This window comes from Vidua macroura, chromosome 13, assembly GCF_024509145.1.
Source record: "Vidua macroura isolate BioBank_ID:100142 chromosome 13, ASM2450914v1, whole genome shotgun sequence".
NCBI lineage: Eukaryota > Metazoa > Chordata > Aves > Passeriformes > Viduidae > Vidua > Vidua macroura.
Window position 1 is genome coordinate 8,441,298 of NC_071583.1, and position 18,637 is coordinate 8,459,934.

At 39.3% G+C, this 18,637-nt stretch overlaps 1 protein-coding gene across 5 annotated transcripts in view; it reads left to right on the top strand.

The window, feature by feature from the left end:
- The window catches only part of FHIT (fragile histidine triad diadenosine triphosphatase), a 525,883-nt gene that overhangs the window by 371,038 nt on the left and 136,208 nt on the right, over positions 1-18,637 (top strand). For all 5 annotated transcript variants that reach the window (XM_053989338.1, XM_053989336.1, XM_053989335.1 and 2 more), the window contains 2 exons: positions 17,533-17,678; positions 18,559-18,588. In XM_053989338.1, the coding sequence (XP_053845313.1) occupies positions 17,533-17,678; positions 18,559-18,588 (176 nt within the window). The remainder of the gene's footprint in view (positions 1-17,532; positions 17,679-18,558; positions 18,589-18,637) is intronic.

Here is an 18,637-nt window from a genome sequence, read left to right on the forward strand (position 1 = left end):
TAAGAGTTCTGTTCTGAGAAAAAATGGTTGATGTGCTTCTGTCTGTTGTTGCTGAAATGGCTGTTGAATTTCTCATTAAAAATCACCATGAGTGTGTAACGCAGCACAGAACAGTCAGAATACTCATAGCAGGAGACAGGTCTCTGTGCAGAATTACCAGGCTCCAAATAAATGCTCAAATGCCCATATTTTTGACTGATCTGAGATCACTTAGAGTCTGGAATATTTCAATTTTTCTTTTATTTTTAACTAGTAATTGTTTTGTAACCCTGAAAAACATTTACTTCTGAACCAACACTAAATGCATCAGAAAAATAAAAAAGAATGCCAGATAGCTCTATTCTTCAACTTTTACTGTATCCCAAAATAGCTCTAGACCTCATTCTGCTCTGAGATCTGCAGTGCACATCTCTGCTCCGATATGCTGCTCTCTGTCCTGTATTTTTAGGAAAACCAGTAGGAGCTCAGAGTATGTGGGACTGCAGAATCCTTGCTGACCTTAGACTAGGTTTTCTTTCTGTGTTTGAAATAGATGTGCTGCTGTGATATTAAAAATGACTGTGAAAAATTTCATTCTTGTTGCAACCAGGTGGTCAGCGTTTTGCATTTAGCCCTTTGTGTTTCCGCGTGAAGAGCAAAGATGAACTCCTGATTCTGGGGATTTATTTTACTTTTGTTTTTATATTGAGGCTGCCTTGTATGAACACTGCAGATTCACTACATGGTGTCACCTCTGCCATGATTTCTGTGGCTGAGATACAAGCAGATTTTTATTTAAAGAGCCTAAACTACCAGATTTGGTAAATTATATGTCTCATGTGTGGAAATGGTGCAAAATCAAATGGTGAGCTGGTGAAGAAATCTTACTGGCAGATCAAATTTCTTAGCTGTTGTGCTTGAAAGCCAGACACTTAGCATCATTTTAATGCAGTTTTTGTGTTTGAATTGATATAATAAATGTCAATGTTGAATAGCATAAGGTCATATTTTACTACTTTGACCACAAGTGCAATCTTCCAGGATTCAGTTTTATTACTATTATAACAGTCAAGCTGGAGAAGGTCACCAATATATCTTTCAATATGAAGTAACATATGAATGAATAGTTTATACCAACTTTATTCTCTGCAATGTGCTGTGAGCTGTATTGACAAGGACCTGCCTGGGATATATTCTCTGTAACTCTGGAGCTGCTGTAATCGTGTGTTGCTTATGATCATTAGGGCCTTAGTCTTTGCAAAGAAATGAACCTTTGAGGTTTGTACTCTGCTACTTCAAAAGAAAAAGGGCATTTTCTTCAGCAGTATAGATATTTACTCTGAAAAGCACAGCTATACACCACACAGCATGATGAAAATGATCCAGCTTTTGCATACATACACTTTGGTTGAACAACAACAGTCCCCAGCAGTGCCAGATTTCAAAGGTAATACATCAAGAGCGTGTATCAAAACCTGTGTGCACCCTCTCTGCTTATAAAGAGAAAGACTATACTGATCTTTAAAGCTGAAGAAATTGGACACCTACCTGCATATTTACATTGCCTGACATCGTGTTACAATTACTTTTTTTTTGTGGCTTCCAAGGTGCATTTGTACAAGATGCAATAGATACCCTTGATTTTTCTTTTGAGTAAAGGGCTGTGTTCCAAGTGAGGCTATCTCTGTTGCCCTCTATGGAAGCTCTAGCACTACAGATTTTCTTCTGTTTGGGATTCATCCAGGGGAGGGGGGAGGGTTTAAGAATTTTTAATGAATTTTTATCATGTGAGGATGAAATGCTACTCAACTTATTAACTTGTATATCTTACTTCCTTAGAGAAAAGTCGCCAGTTTTTGTGGAAATTGAGAGTGGAAAAAAATGAGGGGTTAAAAGGTTTAGGAACATCCAGTGCTGTACTGAATTATGTACAGCAAAAATATTAAGTAATAATATTTTTCTTATTGCACATAGCCTGTTTGGGGATTATGTGCAGCAGGATGTATGGATCCCAGGCTCCTTTCTTTATTTTTGGGGGGGCTTTAAAGCATTACTGTAGCCAAAACTGTTGTTACTTTGGAAAACTTTTTTTCCTTTTTTTTTTTTTTTTTAGTATCGCAAGGGTTAGCATTACTGAACAGTAAAACTATTTTGTAAAGCCAAAGTCCCCAAACAGTTTCTGCTTTGTGTGGTTTTGAGTGCACAACAAACAATATCAGCTTGCTGCTCCTGCTGTCAGTCAAGATCTCCTATAGCTGTTGCAGAAGATTTGTACATCCCATGCTAGAGGAACTGGGTTTCAAATCTTGTTTGACAGCTCTGGAGGTGCCTGTGCTGTGCATGCAGCTATTTTTGTGGTGAAAGCTACGTAATGTAGAATGCTAGATATTTCAGGTGGGTTTTTCTGCAGGCTGGATTTGTGCTGTGAGCTCCTGAGCACCGGGAGGATGCCCAAGGTGAGACACCCGAGGTGAGGGCTGTGTCCCACCGTGCTGCACCCTCCCTCCTGCCCTTGGCTCTGCTCCCTGGACTTGGTCTCCTGTGTGCCAGCAGCACATCCAGCCCTGCCTGGGGCTTCCCTTGCTGTGCCCAGGGCAGGGGAACAGGTCCCAATGCGCTCCCACCCACACAGGTGTAATGGGAGGATAGGGCTGCAAATGTCCCGGCTGTTCAGCCCAGCCTCTTTTCCATCAGTGCCAAGCCACGTTTCAGAAAAATATTTTTAAATCCTTCTCCTTAAAGATTATGAATCAAGGTAAATAATTTTCCTGACATCTGCTTCCACAATGTTTACTTGCCATTATGTGCAGATCTATTCTATTGCAAAGCACTTGCCAGCGTGGGAACATTTTGTGCTCTGATGTATTCAAAATTATGTTTAATGACTTTAGCCTTCACCTATTAGGATTTATATTTCTGGAAAATGTTTATAGCATTCAAACAGAGGAAGCAGGTGTGAACGTGCAGGCACACAAGCTAAACCTCCAAGAGAGAGTTTTAGTTGTTGGTAAGTTTTGGAAGTTTTGTGTTAGATCAGAAATGTTATCCTCCAAAACACAATTGTGTGCCTATGTGAGTTAAGGCAAGAAAGTAATTTTTAAAATTGTGTTTTAAGATGTTCATTACCCTAGGAATCTCTCCTGCTTTGTTAAAACTGATTTCCTTTTGTCCTGTAGATTGTCCTAGAGCACACTCGGGGAGATTGGAGATGTTTTGATATTGGAGTTCTGAACAAGGCAACACGCTATGAGTTTCAATGCACGTACACATCTATATATCTATAGCTTACACAAGTTTAAAGGAAATCAATTAGCAATTGACTATTGCAGAGCAATGGTGATAGCATCTGGAAGTGGGGATAGTTTTCTAAGTCTGAGCAAGGCTTTTGAATGTTCCAGTACTTTTTGAGGGCAAAATTACTCAAGGAGGAAGCTTGAGTAATTGCAGAATTTCATTATTTTAGGATTTCTGTAAGTGCAGATGAAAATGCAGAGGTGTAATTGGTCACCAAATGTTTCCAAATCTAAAATCCGTAAGACAGAGTTGCTCTCAAGGCATTCTCTAAGTGGCCCCCATGGCTTTGGTCTCTGTCTGCTCCTATTGACCTTTAAAGTGTGCTGGAGGGCTCATCCCTTCCCTGGGCCTTGAGGAGGGAGGCATGGCTACCAAATGTAATTCCTGGTGCTTCTTTCCTGCTCAGTCCTTGCTGCTTGGAAGGCCTAGGTGAAACTGCCCAAGATGCCCAAGGGCAAACACACTCTTCTGAGCAAACTGAAAGAAAATGGAAGTGTGTAAAGCAAAATGAGTCAGACTATTCTTTCTCGGCAGCAGAGTTTGCTTTTAGCTTTATTCAAACATTGGTTCCCCATTCCTCCTCCCACTGGAAAAGATTAAATTATTAGAAGTGATACTGAGTGTTTCGTGCATTTTGTAGTACCTCAGGTCATAGAGGTTGCCAGTAAGTGCAGTGTTTTATTTCCAAGTGTGGGGCTCTTGATGTCTTGGCTGCTGCCACTGGAGGTTTAGGTGTCAGAATTGTGCTACACATGTGGTGTCAGCTCTCCCTGTGAGCACAAGCTACAGCTCCATCTCCCAGCCTCCTAATTGCTATTAAAGGAGACAGCAGCAGCCTTGCAGCTGGCATCTCATTTCATCAAAGTAGTGATAAACTATATTCAAAAAATCCTTCTCTCACTTCAAAATCCTTTCATTTTGGTGACAAATGTTGGGGTATATTTGCATACAAATCCTTTTCTTCCAGGAAAATGCTGATTTTTTTGTTGCTGCTGTTGTTTTTTTAATGCTTTCTAAACATAGTTTGTCTGAAAGTTTTATGAGACAGTCCTCTTTTTTTTTCATACACAGCCTGATGAGCTGCTTCTGGAACAGAAGATACTGAAACAACATTAAATTGCTTGTTGGTTCCTCTTTTGAGGACAGCCTAAGCATGTTTTACTATAGAACAATTTCCCTTGCCTCTTAGAATTCTTTAGCTTCTCATCTCCATTCATAACTTTGCTTATCTTGCACATATAAATTAGTAGTACAAATATAATTGGATCTGGCATCATGGCTGCAAGGGTTTTTTTTTTTTTTTTTTTTTTAATTTTTCACTATTGGTTTATCTTTTTTTTCAAGTTTGGTTTAAAAGGTTGGGGCTTTTATTCATTAACTTTCCATTCTAATCAACTGTCCTAAGAAAACAGCAGTCAAATGGAAATTTTATTTACTCTTTCTGATGGGAAATATGGTTTAAGAGAGTTTAATTCTCTCCTACTGAAAATCTACCCTGTAGAAGCACTTTTATCTCTTGATGACTGGTTGCATGGCAAAAACATCTCAGCCTAATCTATCGTATTCTTGGACACCATTTTATCTCCTCTGCAATCGAATTTGTCTGTAGTGGAACCAACATTCTTTTTATCACACAAGGTCTGATCTTCCAGCTTTCACCTTCAAAAGCACAGCCATCCTTAGGCAGACTGGTAGCTCAGAATGATTTATAACTGTGGAGAACTTTGAAGTTCCTATAAATAACCAAAAAAAGCAGTGTTTTCTGCCTTTTTTAGTTATACTGCAGTTTGCTTGCTTATGCTTAGGCATCTCTAGTGTCTTCATCCTCTATCAGTGACATGCAGCCAGGAGTGACTGTGCCACCAGTTTCTGAGTGGCCTGATAAGAATCCTAAGATAGTAATGTAAAGCCCAGGGAAAAATGATTCTCAAGTGTTTTTCACACCAGTGGTAAGGATCAGCGTGGGGCTGCATGTGAAATGCAGACACCACATTCAAGGGGACTCTGTAGAGAACATGTTTAATTTCCAGAGCAGCAAGTCTGCACATCACTTTCGCAAGACTGAGCTCTCCAACTGCACACAGCCTTCACTGACATGTTGGGAGGTCGCTGAGTGATTCACATCCAGCAGCTTAGCAAGGGGAAGCTGAACAAATGACAGTGGAGATGCTTTCATTTGGAGGAATACCAAATGTTCCTGCTCTTTCAGCCCCTAGATATGGGATATCTACTTTGTGACCTTCAGAAAGAGAAAGAAATTCACATTTCTCAGCAAGATGGCTTTGATGGTGATCATAAAGCCCCAAGATATGCTGTATGCATGTAATTTAAGGAAGAAACACAGAGATCTGGAAATTCATTTGCAGATACCAAATTCAACATCAATTTTCTCCCTCACATCCAGGATGCAGTTGGAATACTGTCATCTTTCTTTGTTGGATTTTTTTTTTTTAATTGTTTGTTTATTTTTGGCATATATTTACTTTCTCTTTTAACACTGATAGCATGTCAGATTTAAACCATTTTTTTTCTTCCCTCCAGGGACCTGTCTACTGGAAATGAGTGCAGTGACATATTGTTGTTATCAGCTCATATTATGGTAACACAGAGAGTTCCAAACCAAAGATCACAGCCCAAATCTTTGGGGATATGTAGACATGCTGTGGAGTTCTAACAGCTACTCAGATCTTGCTCCAGTGAGACTTTTAGGTCTGGGATTAATTTGGAGTGCACCGGGATCTTGCACTGGGTCCAGCAGTGGAAAGGAAAATAGCTACTATTGAGGGTGAGGTAGGATGTAGAGGGTTGAAGGGCCATCAAATCAGATGCTTCCCTTAATGGACATCAGCCTAAAGTATCTGAAAACCTCACACTATACAGCACTTATAGGGAACTCCCCTATAATATATAGGGGATATAATAATAATGCAGGTTTTGAGGTTCATATGGGTGTTTCCATCTGGAACTTTGCAATAAAGTGGAGAAAGGAGTGGAAGGGAGGATAGCAGCTTTGAGTCTCTGCAGAGCAGAAACCACAGTCGTAAAAACAGAAGATTTCACCTCTGCAAACATCCTTTCATACCCCTTGTATGGTTGATTTTTGTGTTGATCTCACACTTAAAAGACATTCAGGGTCTCCCCTTGCTACTTGTGTGTTGGAGCATTTGTTTTTCCCCGAAGTGACCCTGTACTAGGCATGAACATCCTTGGCTACTTTCAATAGTATCAACAAAGGAAGAAAACATCAGTGGCTTTTACAAGAAATTGATGTCATGCAGGAGACCATTTTTAGACAGCTCCTCAAGAATGTGTGCATTTCTGTGCCTCTCCACAAAGGCTGGCTGCTGCTGAGACTGGCACAGGAGGATCTGCACCCAGTGGAGGTGACGGGCTAATGGAAGTGATGGGAGTGGAAATGCTCCTGTGAGCAGAAAGCCATGCCAGCTCCTGCTGCACACAGCCCTGAAGGGATTTTGTGCTGCACGTGTTGGGGTTTGGCCCTTACAGAGGGCAGAGGAGAGGGGGGAGATGCCTTCCCCTGCCCTCCATCTCCTCCATGAGCACCTGTTAAAGAGCTAAGCATACGCTGTTCTGGATTTGCAAATCATTATAATGACAGACTGTGACAATAAAAAGAGCCATGAAAATAGATCATGTAAAGAAGTCCTGGATTAAAAATCCCCTGGTACACTGGGACATGATAAAACTCCACTAAGTCAATAATCTGTGCATTAAGAGCTCCTCTGGTTATGTAAAGGAACTAAAACAGTCTGTTTTTCACAGTGAGCCAGAGGAAGCAGTAGCTTGGGTATGTAATAGGATGATAAAGAGTGCTTGCTTTTCAGTAGCCCTTACAGTCTAACCTGATTTACAGATCAGATCTCTGCTGCTGACAGTAGAAAGACTGTAATGATGCCAATGACCGTGTCTAAGAGAGTCTCAGTTGTGTCTTTATTCCAAGTCCTCAGAAAGGAAATAATAAAAACAGATAATCACATTAAAGTAATGATTTCAGATGACACTCACACAAAATAAGGTTATTCAGTTAAGCTGCTAGTTTGTCTTCTTCATCCCCGTGTTCTTGAATACTGCAGGAGTTCTGGATGAGAGTATGAATTTATGTACCTCGCATCGCGGAGCAATTCAGCAGAGCTGGGAACAATGTGCATTAATGACAATAATAGTATTAGAACACATCTACAGAGGCAATCATGACACAGGACCCTGTTGTTCTTATGCAAGAGAGCTTATTATGCAAGTGAAAAACAGGAAGGAGACCTACTTTCTGATTCCCTCCTCCTTTATAGCTTTCATTGTCTCGGGTGCTTTGTAAGCTCTGTTTTACCATCTCTGCTTGAGTTTTATTTTGTATTAAAAGGAGTGCTTTGTACGGATAGTTTCATGTTGAAGATGTACTCCACATCTGTTTTACATTTTCTCAGCTCTTAAGTATGACTTTCTCAAAACTGACTCCCCTGGCAGGTGAAGAAAAATGCACCTTTGGGAGCATTTTGTCCTGACACGCACCCTCTCTGTGAATCTTCTCATCAACACCAAGCTTTTTGTGTTAAAGCAGGTATGAAATAAGTTGTCAGAATTAAGTAGCTAAAGAACAGTGGCTTAAAATAATTTCTTTTCATGTTGAGCAACCTCTTAGTCTCTGCTTAAATGCTACACAGGGTCTTTGATATTTCCACCCCACCTTTCTCTCTGCTGCAGCTGAGTGAGGGCTGATTCCCTGCTTAGCTGCGCTTGTGGTTTTAATCCCCAGAGACATAAACTACAGAAGAGACTATTGCTCTATCCCTTTTCCTTCTGAAGTACCTCTGTCAGCCCCCACTTGCCTTTCCCTGGTTTAACCTTTCAGTGTCCTTGTCATCCAGCTATTAATGTTTGTAAGGATCTCCTGACACACAGAGGGGTGTGTGCACCTGGGCTTCTCTGGTGAATGCTGCAGAACTCCTTTGGGTGTCAACAGGGCTGCTTTCAGTAGTCCTGCTAAACAGCAAAAAATTTACATTTACAAAACCAGTAATCAACTATCTTACTTGGAAAGTCATTTCTCTACTACATCCACTTCAACAGTGCATTGGCAATGCAGTAGAGATACACATCCATTATCGTGGACTTTGCAATTTTAAGCATTCAAAGGAACTGATGAAAATACACTGAGACATTTGTCACATCAAAGATGTGATATTGCAGGGCAGAGATATTATAGTTTGCCCCTCTGTCATGCAAGTATGGGGAGGGGCTCTTTCACAAGGGAGACAGAAGATTCTCTCACCTTTTGGACTGTTCCTAAGGATGCTGATGGGCATCAGCAGCAGAGGGCTAAGCCATACCTGCAAGGGGTGTAGTAATTTAGGCTCCTCCTACTCTCATGGAATAGCTCCCTGGAACAGCATAGCCTATCCTGTTGCTTTAGATGCAATTTCAGTAACTGACTGTGCAAAATATGCCATGAGCACTTCCAGTTTAAGGCAAACACAGCTCTCCATTGAGTTTAATTGGAGCAGTTTTCTGATTGCCCCAACAGAACCAGGTAGAAAACCAATCTCAGAAATTAATGGGAATCAGGTGGTTTAGTCCATTTAAAAACTTTGAAAATCCCAGTGTACATTACAATATTCTTTGAGGAATACACTTAGTGTAAGATAGCATGAATTATCCAAATTCAGTTTTCCAAAACTCCCTGTTATTCATGTTTCTCATTATCTATAAATTAAATTCAAAATTACCTTAATTACCTGAAACCTTGGTTATCCAGACATATTTGTTGTCCCCTGTGACACTCTGGTAATTGATCTTGTACTGCACTGCTCCAGCTGATGCTTCACTGGTTACGGAATGAAGGCACAGTTGATCTGCCACGTGCTACTACAGGTTTGTGTTTCTCTGTGCTGCTCAGCATAAAGCTGGTGCAGAGCAACAAAGAGTAGCTCTACATGCAAAGCTCTTAATCATCTGCATTGATAGGTGTTTGGAGAAAGTAGAGCTGTTACCAACTGCTCCAGCAGCAGGTCTGACAGGACCTTCCTTGACTTAACTCTGGAGAAAACAGAAGAGGATGAAATGAAACTCCCTAAGCAGCAAAGGACTTCAACACTGCCAATAAAGATCTGGCTTTTCACAGTTCCAGATCCACTGGTTTGCTCTGGTCAAACCAATTTGCCTTCAAAATTAGGTGAATAGAAATCCCATGGATGTTCACCAATTATTAATCTCATTAATTTACTACTGTCACCCACCATAGATGCCCAAAACAGAAAAAAATATTGTACTTTCAAGTGCCATAGACAAAAATGTCAATAATGCTTCTGGTTTGTACAGAACCTTAATTCCCACATTCTGTACTATCTTTCTACCAGGTAAAATCTTATTTCCAGGAAAACTTATTGTCTGATATATGGCATCCAATAAATTTCAAGAAAGTAAATTTGTCATAACTAATATTTAGTAATTACTTATTCCCTCATTATAGGTCCTGAATCATGAGCTAGAATATAGCTTCATAATGATCACATTAGTTTTTGAATATGATGGTGCTGCAGCCTTAATTAAGACCAAATGCTGAGGCATTTTCTCACAATATTCTCAGGTGGAGGGGTTGGATCATGAGCTCACTTTCTCTGTTTAAAATGAGGCATTGCAATGGCATGTTGCAATGGCATGTTGCAATTCCAGCAGGGTTATTTTACTAAATTGAATTTTTCTGGTGGTGTAGGTCATTTGGACAAGACTTGTAGCTGCTGAGCAGCTTTGCATGAACATATCAGTTGCTATGACAAATGCCATTGCTCCAATATTTAGGCCAAAACCTGCTTTTTGACTGTTGCACCCCAAATGTTGTTTGGTCTCTGCTGTCAGCTTTGGGTGTGGCTATTTATTTCAGTTGTCTTGTACATGTATAATTGCTAGAGGGGCATTGATAGCTTCATGTGATTGTGACCAGTTTTGCCATCCATTTGGAAAAAGGATATATCAACTGGAGCAATAAAGATGTAGTTCTTAGCTGGAATGGGTTGCTGTACAGCAGGATTTCTTTACAGGATCTCAGAGCATCCCAGCAGTTACAGATGACATCCTTCTATTTTGGGACTTTGGCATTTCTGTGTTGGTCACTGGTTATTTATTTCTTTTGGGCCTTCCAAGATCAGAAGCTTGGTGTGACTCTAAGAATGTGATCATGATTCCTGTTACAAATGTAAGTTTAGATCTTGAGTAAATTTCCACCAAATGAGACTTGGATCAGAGGTGGTTTCTGAGCCACAAACTCTCCCACAGCTGCTCTCACTGTGGTTCCACTTAGGTACCTGCTACTGCCCGAGGCTGTCCCCGAGGCCAGGAGCCAGCAGAAAAGGACAAATCCTGCAGTAAAATACCACTTGCTATGAGGAACTGAGCTTTTAGTTGACCTACTTGACATACCCTAAAGGCATTTAAAGGGAATATCAAACATATGAAAGACTTGTTTAAATGAAAAGTGAGCAGTTCTGAATTTCGCATTTCCCCGCTGTGGCCCTGTGTCTTGTGGAGTCACTGTACTTTGTGTAGCAGGACTTTGTACTTTGCTGTGCTATCTAGCAAGATTCAGACTATAAGCCATGTCTATATTTAAATTAGATTTATTGATTTTAAAAGTAAAATAATGTTTATTGTTCATTTCTTGGAACTATTGCATGTTTCATTGACATGAAAAGTTATTTTAAGTCATTTCAGTGGGGTGGGAAGATCAAGTAGAATAAAAACCCCTCTGTATAAAAGCTGCAATGTGGTCTTCAAAGAGTGCACTTATCATAGTGTGGAGAGATCCATGTCAAAGATTTGCAGTGATTGCTCTTTGTTCTAGTGGAACCACTAGTTCTCTGATATATTGCACAAATCTGATCTTATGCATTAGTGAAAACATGTACTGAGCTGCCTTATCAAGATCAAATTATTTAGATAATTTGTCTTAATGGCTTTTTTTATTAATGCTAATATGTGGCAGAGCAATATATTAAAAAAAGTTGTATGTGGGTTTAATAGTCTGAAGCAATTGTTAAGTTTTTATTGTAACTTTATGGCATTTGCATTGGTTCTTAATCATCTTTATTGTTCAGAGCTATGTTTTTTTCCCAAACTAGCAAACACTGTGATGTAGTACTATTTCCCATATTGTACCAAGGCACTCCTCTAACATATATTTAAATACAATTCTACGTGTAAAATCCATTAAAGAGTTCTCCTTTACCTTTTCCTATTATGAGATACTTACTCTTAATCCAAACACCTCTACAGATTTCCTCCCTAAAGTCAGTCACTCCATCTTATTGAATAAAGCTTGTCTGGGCTGGGGGAAATGTCAGGTTTTGCATTGCTACAGGTTTATGGATGTCCTAATTCTGTGGATTTACTGGTGCCTTGACATATTGTTGTAATGAAGCAAAATATGTATTTGATTAATTTTTAAAGGCTTTTTTGATGCCCTCTGTGTGTACGTGTGTGTGCTATTTCAGTGTTCTCTTCCTTCTTAACTCCTCCTACAGGCAGCATCTGCAAAACCATTATTGTTTTCCTCACATAGAGAAATTGCTCCCATAGCCTTCAAAATTTGAAGAATCGTTCAAGGGCAGAAAAAAAGATAAATGACTGGCAGTTGTTTTTCAGTTATATTAATTTTATTAGTCATGCATTCTCCTGTGTTTTTTCAGAGCTCTGGGACTTTTTTCTCTTAGCAATTAGAGCTTTTGAACAAAGAAAACTTCTGCTTAGATGCAATGATGAATTTAATACCCCTGCCCACACTCCTCAGCTGAATCTGGGGACATTGTCGTGAGTTTTAATACCTGAAGCTTTGTCTGTGTGATTCTCTCTGCTTGGGGCACTCGATGCAAATTCATGTAAAACAGTGTAAGGAAATAATAATCCCTCCCGCTGCCCCCCACGGCGCATTATTTCTGCATTCCCATCAGCTTATGGGTGTGCAGAAGGGTTCTTTCATACAGACACATGAAATAGTTGGAAATAATCATTTATTACAATTTTCTGCAGCTGGTTCTTCCGGCCCCTGAGCTCCCAGCACCCACCCCAAGGCACTGTCCTCCCTGCTCAGTGAGGGCTGGGCTGGCCCCTGAGCAGCCTCCTGATGGACACCTCCCATGTCCATCGAGTCCTTCCCGCTGGTACCAAGAGATGGTGGCAGTGTCTAATCTGCATTAATCCTAAAATGAGCACAGCCCCCATTTGCAAGGCAGGAGTCCCTGTTGGGGGTTGCTCTGTGAGGCTGTTGTCCTTTAAATTACTTACCTAAGCTTATGAAATGCATGCAGGAATATTAAATCTCTGCATTGTCTCTATAGTTTGGGATAGTTTTTTAAATGAAAACCAATTAGTCAAAACCAAAATATTAATGAAAAAGCAGTTTTTGAGGTGTTTCCCAAAATTAAATAATTAAGGAAAATTTTTGCTATTAACTAAAGTAATTTTTATGTAAAAAACTAGAATGCTAAAAATAGATACTTAAGACTTTTTAAACTTTTGGAAATTTTATTAAATTCTACTCTTCATCATTAAAATATGTCTTTGGTTGGTTTTGTGGGGGGTTTTGGATTTGTTGTTTTTTCAGATGTTGACTCTTGCACTCCCTCTTGTGAGAGGGAAGACTGTTTAAAGAAAGAGGAAATGTTTCTATTCTAATGTGAGCTATGAATTCCTGACTGTGTGAAAATAAATAATTTTCCTAAGTTAAAAAATTTTGTAACAAATGGTATAGAAAGCTAACAATATTGGTGGAACCCAGGAGCTTCATAAAGTAGCAATTACCCTTTCACTTTTAGATATTTTGCCTTTTTCCCCTTGTATTTTGTGCTTTTAAAGTCTCACATATTAAGAAAACCTGTCAATGTTTTTAAGTGGTTCCTTAAAAAGACAAAGAGAAAAAAAAGAACTTTATTCCTATTGTTAGAGTGTCAGTACCTGGAGAGCCTTTAATTTTTTCCTTTTTAAAGCTTTGAATTGTTCTGTTTGAAGTTCAAATTCAGGAATAAAACAAGAGTCAAAACTGAAAGTATGTTTCTATATAGCAAATTAATGGACTTAACCAGGAAAAAGCTGTGTTCAGCTCTAAAGCTTGTCACATAAAAGGAGTTTCAACCTCTTTGGGGTTTCTTTTTTTCGGTTTTCTTTCTTTTTTTGACCCCCCCCAACGGCCATTTTTCCAACATTTCAGAACTACAGAATGTGTGTACCTTGATAGTTATGTGTGAAAATTTATAATAGGCACTTTGTGGGGTTGAGTGGAGTCCCATTGAAGCGAACAGAGAGCTTGGCCTAGGCCTTAAATACACAATTACAATAATTTAAGCTTCTAAGTCAAAATCCATATAAAGCAAATAAAAATTACTGCTGAGCCTTTGAATTTCAGCCTTCACTCTGTATGTGTTAGTAGAAGGAAAATTATATTTGAAGTGGTCACCATGCAGATGTTGGCCAGGAGTTTTGATTTTCTTGTAGAATTTGGTTCTTCTCTCTCTGATCAGCTCAAAGCCAGCGTGCAGTTAGCAGGTGCCCACTTTTTTCAGCCATGCCCCAAAATCCCCAGGGTGAGCACATCCTTCAATCCACAAATCCAAGGGGGATTTTTCCAACACAGACTGATTTGTGTATGCATATTTAGGTGTTAGAGAGAGAAGTAAGGCTGTTGAGAGACTTCTGCAGATCTAGAGAGAGAAACAGTTGTTACAGATTATAATAAGGTGTAAAGGTTCTTCACTCCATAAAATGGAGAAGCTGGCATACTAAATTGCATGTGCTCTAGTGATGTGGACTGGCTCAGAGAACTTGAAGGAAATAACAGCTGTGCACATCAAAGCTTAAAAATAGAAACTTCATCAGTCAATAGTAGCTCAGAATGAATGAAGAAATAAAAAATTATTAATTATAGTGTTTGGAGAAAGGAAAGATAAAGTTCAAACTTTCTGAAGGCAGAATGCTGTCAGCAGTGCTGCAGCACGTCTGTGCTGGGTAGCAGCCCCTTGTCCTGCTGAGCCACTCTGTTAAAGGGGGGCTCCTGTCCAAACACAGGCACCCACGGCCATTTCAGATACCCCAAGATGACTCAGGCTTCCCACCTGACTGGCAGTTATGATGTAGGGCATATGGGACACTCCTGCCCTTCTGGAGTGGCAGCTGGATGCCCTGAGGCATCTCAGACAGCAATGGATGCTTCAGTCTAAGGAGTGATTGCACATAAACACAACTACAGACTCACTTTCTCTCACATTTTTAATACATAGTCACCTGAAGTGGTTTCATAGCAGGGTTTGCAGTGGGTTATTGTAGAAAGTAATGAACAGTTTATTTAATTTTAAACTTAATAAGAATTCTGAGGTGAATAGAGGAGGTGAACATCTTAAAATTCGACCAGATGCACAATTAAAAACTATCCTGGCATCAAAAATTTTAGTTAAAAGCTATTATTTAAAGTTGCAGTGGATGGTTGTTTTCCTTATGACCTCAAATTCATGAATTCATTCTAACATTTTCCTTTTAATATATTCATAGTTAAATATAACTTGAATGTTGTCCTAATTACATTCTCATGTTAATTTAGCTCTGATTCAGAATTTCTATCATTATTCTTTGTAGAATTATTTTGAAATTATGGAAAGTTCAGAAAAGATGCTCCATTCTGTGATTGTGCCTTTGAATTATTTATCAAATTCAAAGACAGAAATATAGCTAAAATCTAGTCTAAGCAGATAAGACAGATGATGTGTGGAAGAGGAGGGACAAGGAGAGATACAGAGAACTTGCAAAATGACAGTGCAGGTTTGTGGCAAAATGAAGAGAAAACCTGTCCTGTCTTGGTCAGAACCAGCCCTCACTCCCTCTGCGATGTGCCCTGGAAACAAAAGCTTTCCCAAGAACTCTTTTACTCATATCTCCCACAACTCATTGCAGTGGCAAACACTACAGTGCTAACATCAGATTGTAGAAACCATCATTAATGCAAAAATTGTGGCTGTGGCCCTGAGCTAGGTGGAGAACAAACAATTGCTGGTGATGCGTGCGAGAGTCTGAGAGGGTGAGACGCTGCTGGGGAAAATTTGAAAGGAGAAAAGGAAACTTGTCTTAATGTAAGCAGCGGTTTTGCTAGAGGTAAGTGAGGGGAAATTCTTCATTTATAAATGGTTCATTGAGCCATGATAATAAAGCAGTGCTGCAGAAGAAGGATAATTATCTACTTAAGTATCAGATGCCCTACGGATACAAGCTTCCCTTCTCTCCTTTGGAAAAATGAACTCAGATTAAACGAATGTCCTTTTTCCTGTTTTAGTGTTGACATGGATTTGCTTTTTATGAGTAAAATTAATTAGTTTTTCTATTCCTTTATTCCTGGTATGGAAATCAGGTCTGCCAATCAACTTTGCAGCTCTTCCCTTGGGCCACAAGTTTAGCCAATAGCATCGTTTATGGATGTGCTCTGTGCAATGCACTAGGAAGACACAAATTAATTACAAGGGGTTTACTATGCCTGGTAATTTACCAAGGGACACAACATTGCAGAACTGAACCCCCACAAAACTAGGGGTTTTGTCTCCATCCAGGATTGTTTTGTTTCCAAGTACCTGCTTTCTAAATATATTTTTCTCCTTTCTTAAATGTTAATAACATAAGCTGCAACAAGCAAAAAGGAGAATAGTGGTGGCATAGCTGATTCTGTGCAAAAAAGCCCTGAGAGACAGATTTTCAAAGCAGATTAGCACCCACAGCTGGGACCAGTCTTCTCCTGTTCTTTTGGGAGCTGCTACAGGTAGAGCTTGCTCAATTCTGCTCACACTATAGCAAATATCCATTACAGACTTGTCTGTTCTCATCTGGATTTAGACAAATGATCAAAACCTGCCACTACATCCTTGCTTTGAGAAAATGTCTGGTTTTCTGTCCTGTCAGAATGATAAGTGTGATTCTTATAATATAACCTTGGTGTATGTAAACATGTTGTCTCTGTGCTTATGGAAATAATTGATCTTTCACATGTATTAATCTCTCCTTGTTTCAAATGTCTCACGTGGTTCTTGACAATCAGGTTGATGTAACCTTTTTGTGAACCTGTTAACTGCAGAGCAGCTCCTAGTTACCTTTCCTGGATTATACAGAATATTCCTGAACACCTGCAGGCTTCAAGATGCAGTAAAAATAAAGATGACTGTAATGCAATGGCATGGAACTTAATTTTCTTCAAATAGTCCTTAGAACACTTATTTTAATACTGGAAAAAATAATTTTCGTAGCCTTTGGTCATGAAAGTTCAAGTGGTGTTAAAGGTTACTTTAAGGTCTTCATTCTGCAAATTCTATTCTGTAAGTCAGCAAAGAATCCTGTCTGCAGGGAATTGAAATGAGAATCAAGTACTTGCTTGTTGGATCTACACAACTGAGGCTCCACTAAGAATTCTGGACCATATTAATAATGTTGTATAATTGACTTTCAAGTGAGAAATCATAGCAATTATTAATTACTGAGACCGTAAGCAGCATCTGTGTACTTCCATTATTTACTTTATAGCTTCATTTCACTGACTCTCAAATCGTAGTCACCAAGGTAGAATTAAATCAAAGTATATTTACAGGGTTGTGAACACTGTGCTTAAAATTATCTTAATTATCTTAATGTATTTTTAAAAACACATTATAGTTACAGCAGGTGAGCATTCCTTGTAAATTGTAAATAATGTATAGAAATAAGTGATCTGCTACGATCAGCATAGTGCCAGCTTGTCATATTTAGGTGCCTAAAATTAGAAGTGTAAGATAAAGATTTTCAAAAATATATATCACATATGGGGAAAAGCATTGTAAACTGCTGTCTCAGACAACACATCCAAAGCCCTCTTAAATTTCTTTGGCCTTCCCCCATTGTTAATCACAAAAGAAAATGTCTCTGACTTTCACAGGAGATAAATACCAGCATTTCTCCATTGAGACGGTAAATTTGAGTCTGTGAAAAATTTGCTTTTCCTTAAATGTCTCAGTATAGCACAAAAGCCTTAGTAATTTTGCTCATATCTGAGGGGTTTGAGGAAAAGAATTCTGAACAAAGCATCATCTAATTCCCTGTAATTAGCCCTATGTGTTTGGTGCTCTTGCTGTTTCACCAGAGAGGAAGAGCTCAGGCGATTCAAGGGTGATCAGAACCAGGGTACAGGCTGGGGATTGAGCGTGTTCTGGAGCACTCAGATTTGTGTTTGTGCCTTGACACTGCCACCTTCAGATGTCCTTGTTTGTCCCCTGCGGCCGGTGGAGCGTTTCCGTGACCTGTGTCCCGAGGAAGTGGCTGATTTGTTTTGTACGGCGCAAAGGGTCGGCAATGTGGTGGAGAAACATTTCTGTGGCACTTCGCTCACCTTTTCCATCCAGGTTTGTAAACCAGTCAGCCAAGAAAGGTTTAATGGTTTGTTTTATCAAGATTTCACCCTTTTCCCCTTGTCCAATCACAAAAGGACATTGGAACTTCAAGGGGCAATAACTGCAAAATAACATAATAACAAACAAGAAGCCAAATAACTGCATTGCAGTCTTCCAGATTTGCCATTGAGAAATCTAAAGAGGCAACAAGTGGGAAAGCGTGGTTAATTAATGACTGCAAAACCTCGGATAAAGCCAGCAAACACTCTCAAATGCTGTGCTTGTTTGTGAGTATTTCAGGAAATATTCTTTCCTTCAAAGTGTTTGCAGGGTTGACCTCTCAAGAAGGCAGCCACAGCCCCTGTTCCACACATAACCCACTGCATATACTTGAGATAAGTGATCCCTCCTCACAGCTATTTATATGCAGGCAGAGAGCTGTAGCCATGTAAATACATTATAAATTCTGACCTTTCAGTTGTTTGTGCTGGGTGTTTTTATACCAAAAATGAACTCTGTTTAAAGCAAACCAGGAGACTAAGCCCATTCATTAGAATCAGAATTTAAGCAAGCATAGTTTGATTAAATTCTTACTTCCACGTGTGATTTTATGTTCACAAGGATCAGAAATCTATTGCTAGCTATTGAAAAATAGAATCTGAAAAAATGAAAAATAGAAACTGTTGTTTTTGTGATGTGAGATAGTTTCCCTCTTTGCTGGGGTCTGATATGGAAAGGAGCTTTGTCCAAAAACTTAGCGTTGAATGGTCCTCAGGAAAAATATGCTAATTTAACAGACAGTGTAATTGATGTAAATGATTATTAAGATTTCCGAAGTCCTGTGTGATCCTTGTTAAATCCTCTAACCTGAGACTTTTCCCTTTGCTTACAGGATGGCCCTGAAGCTGGACAAACAGTGAAGGTGAGTGCTTATTATGCAGAATCCAAATTAAGACACAATTTTAAGAACT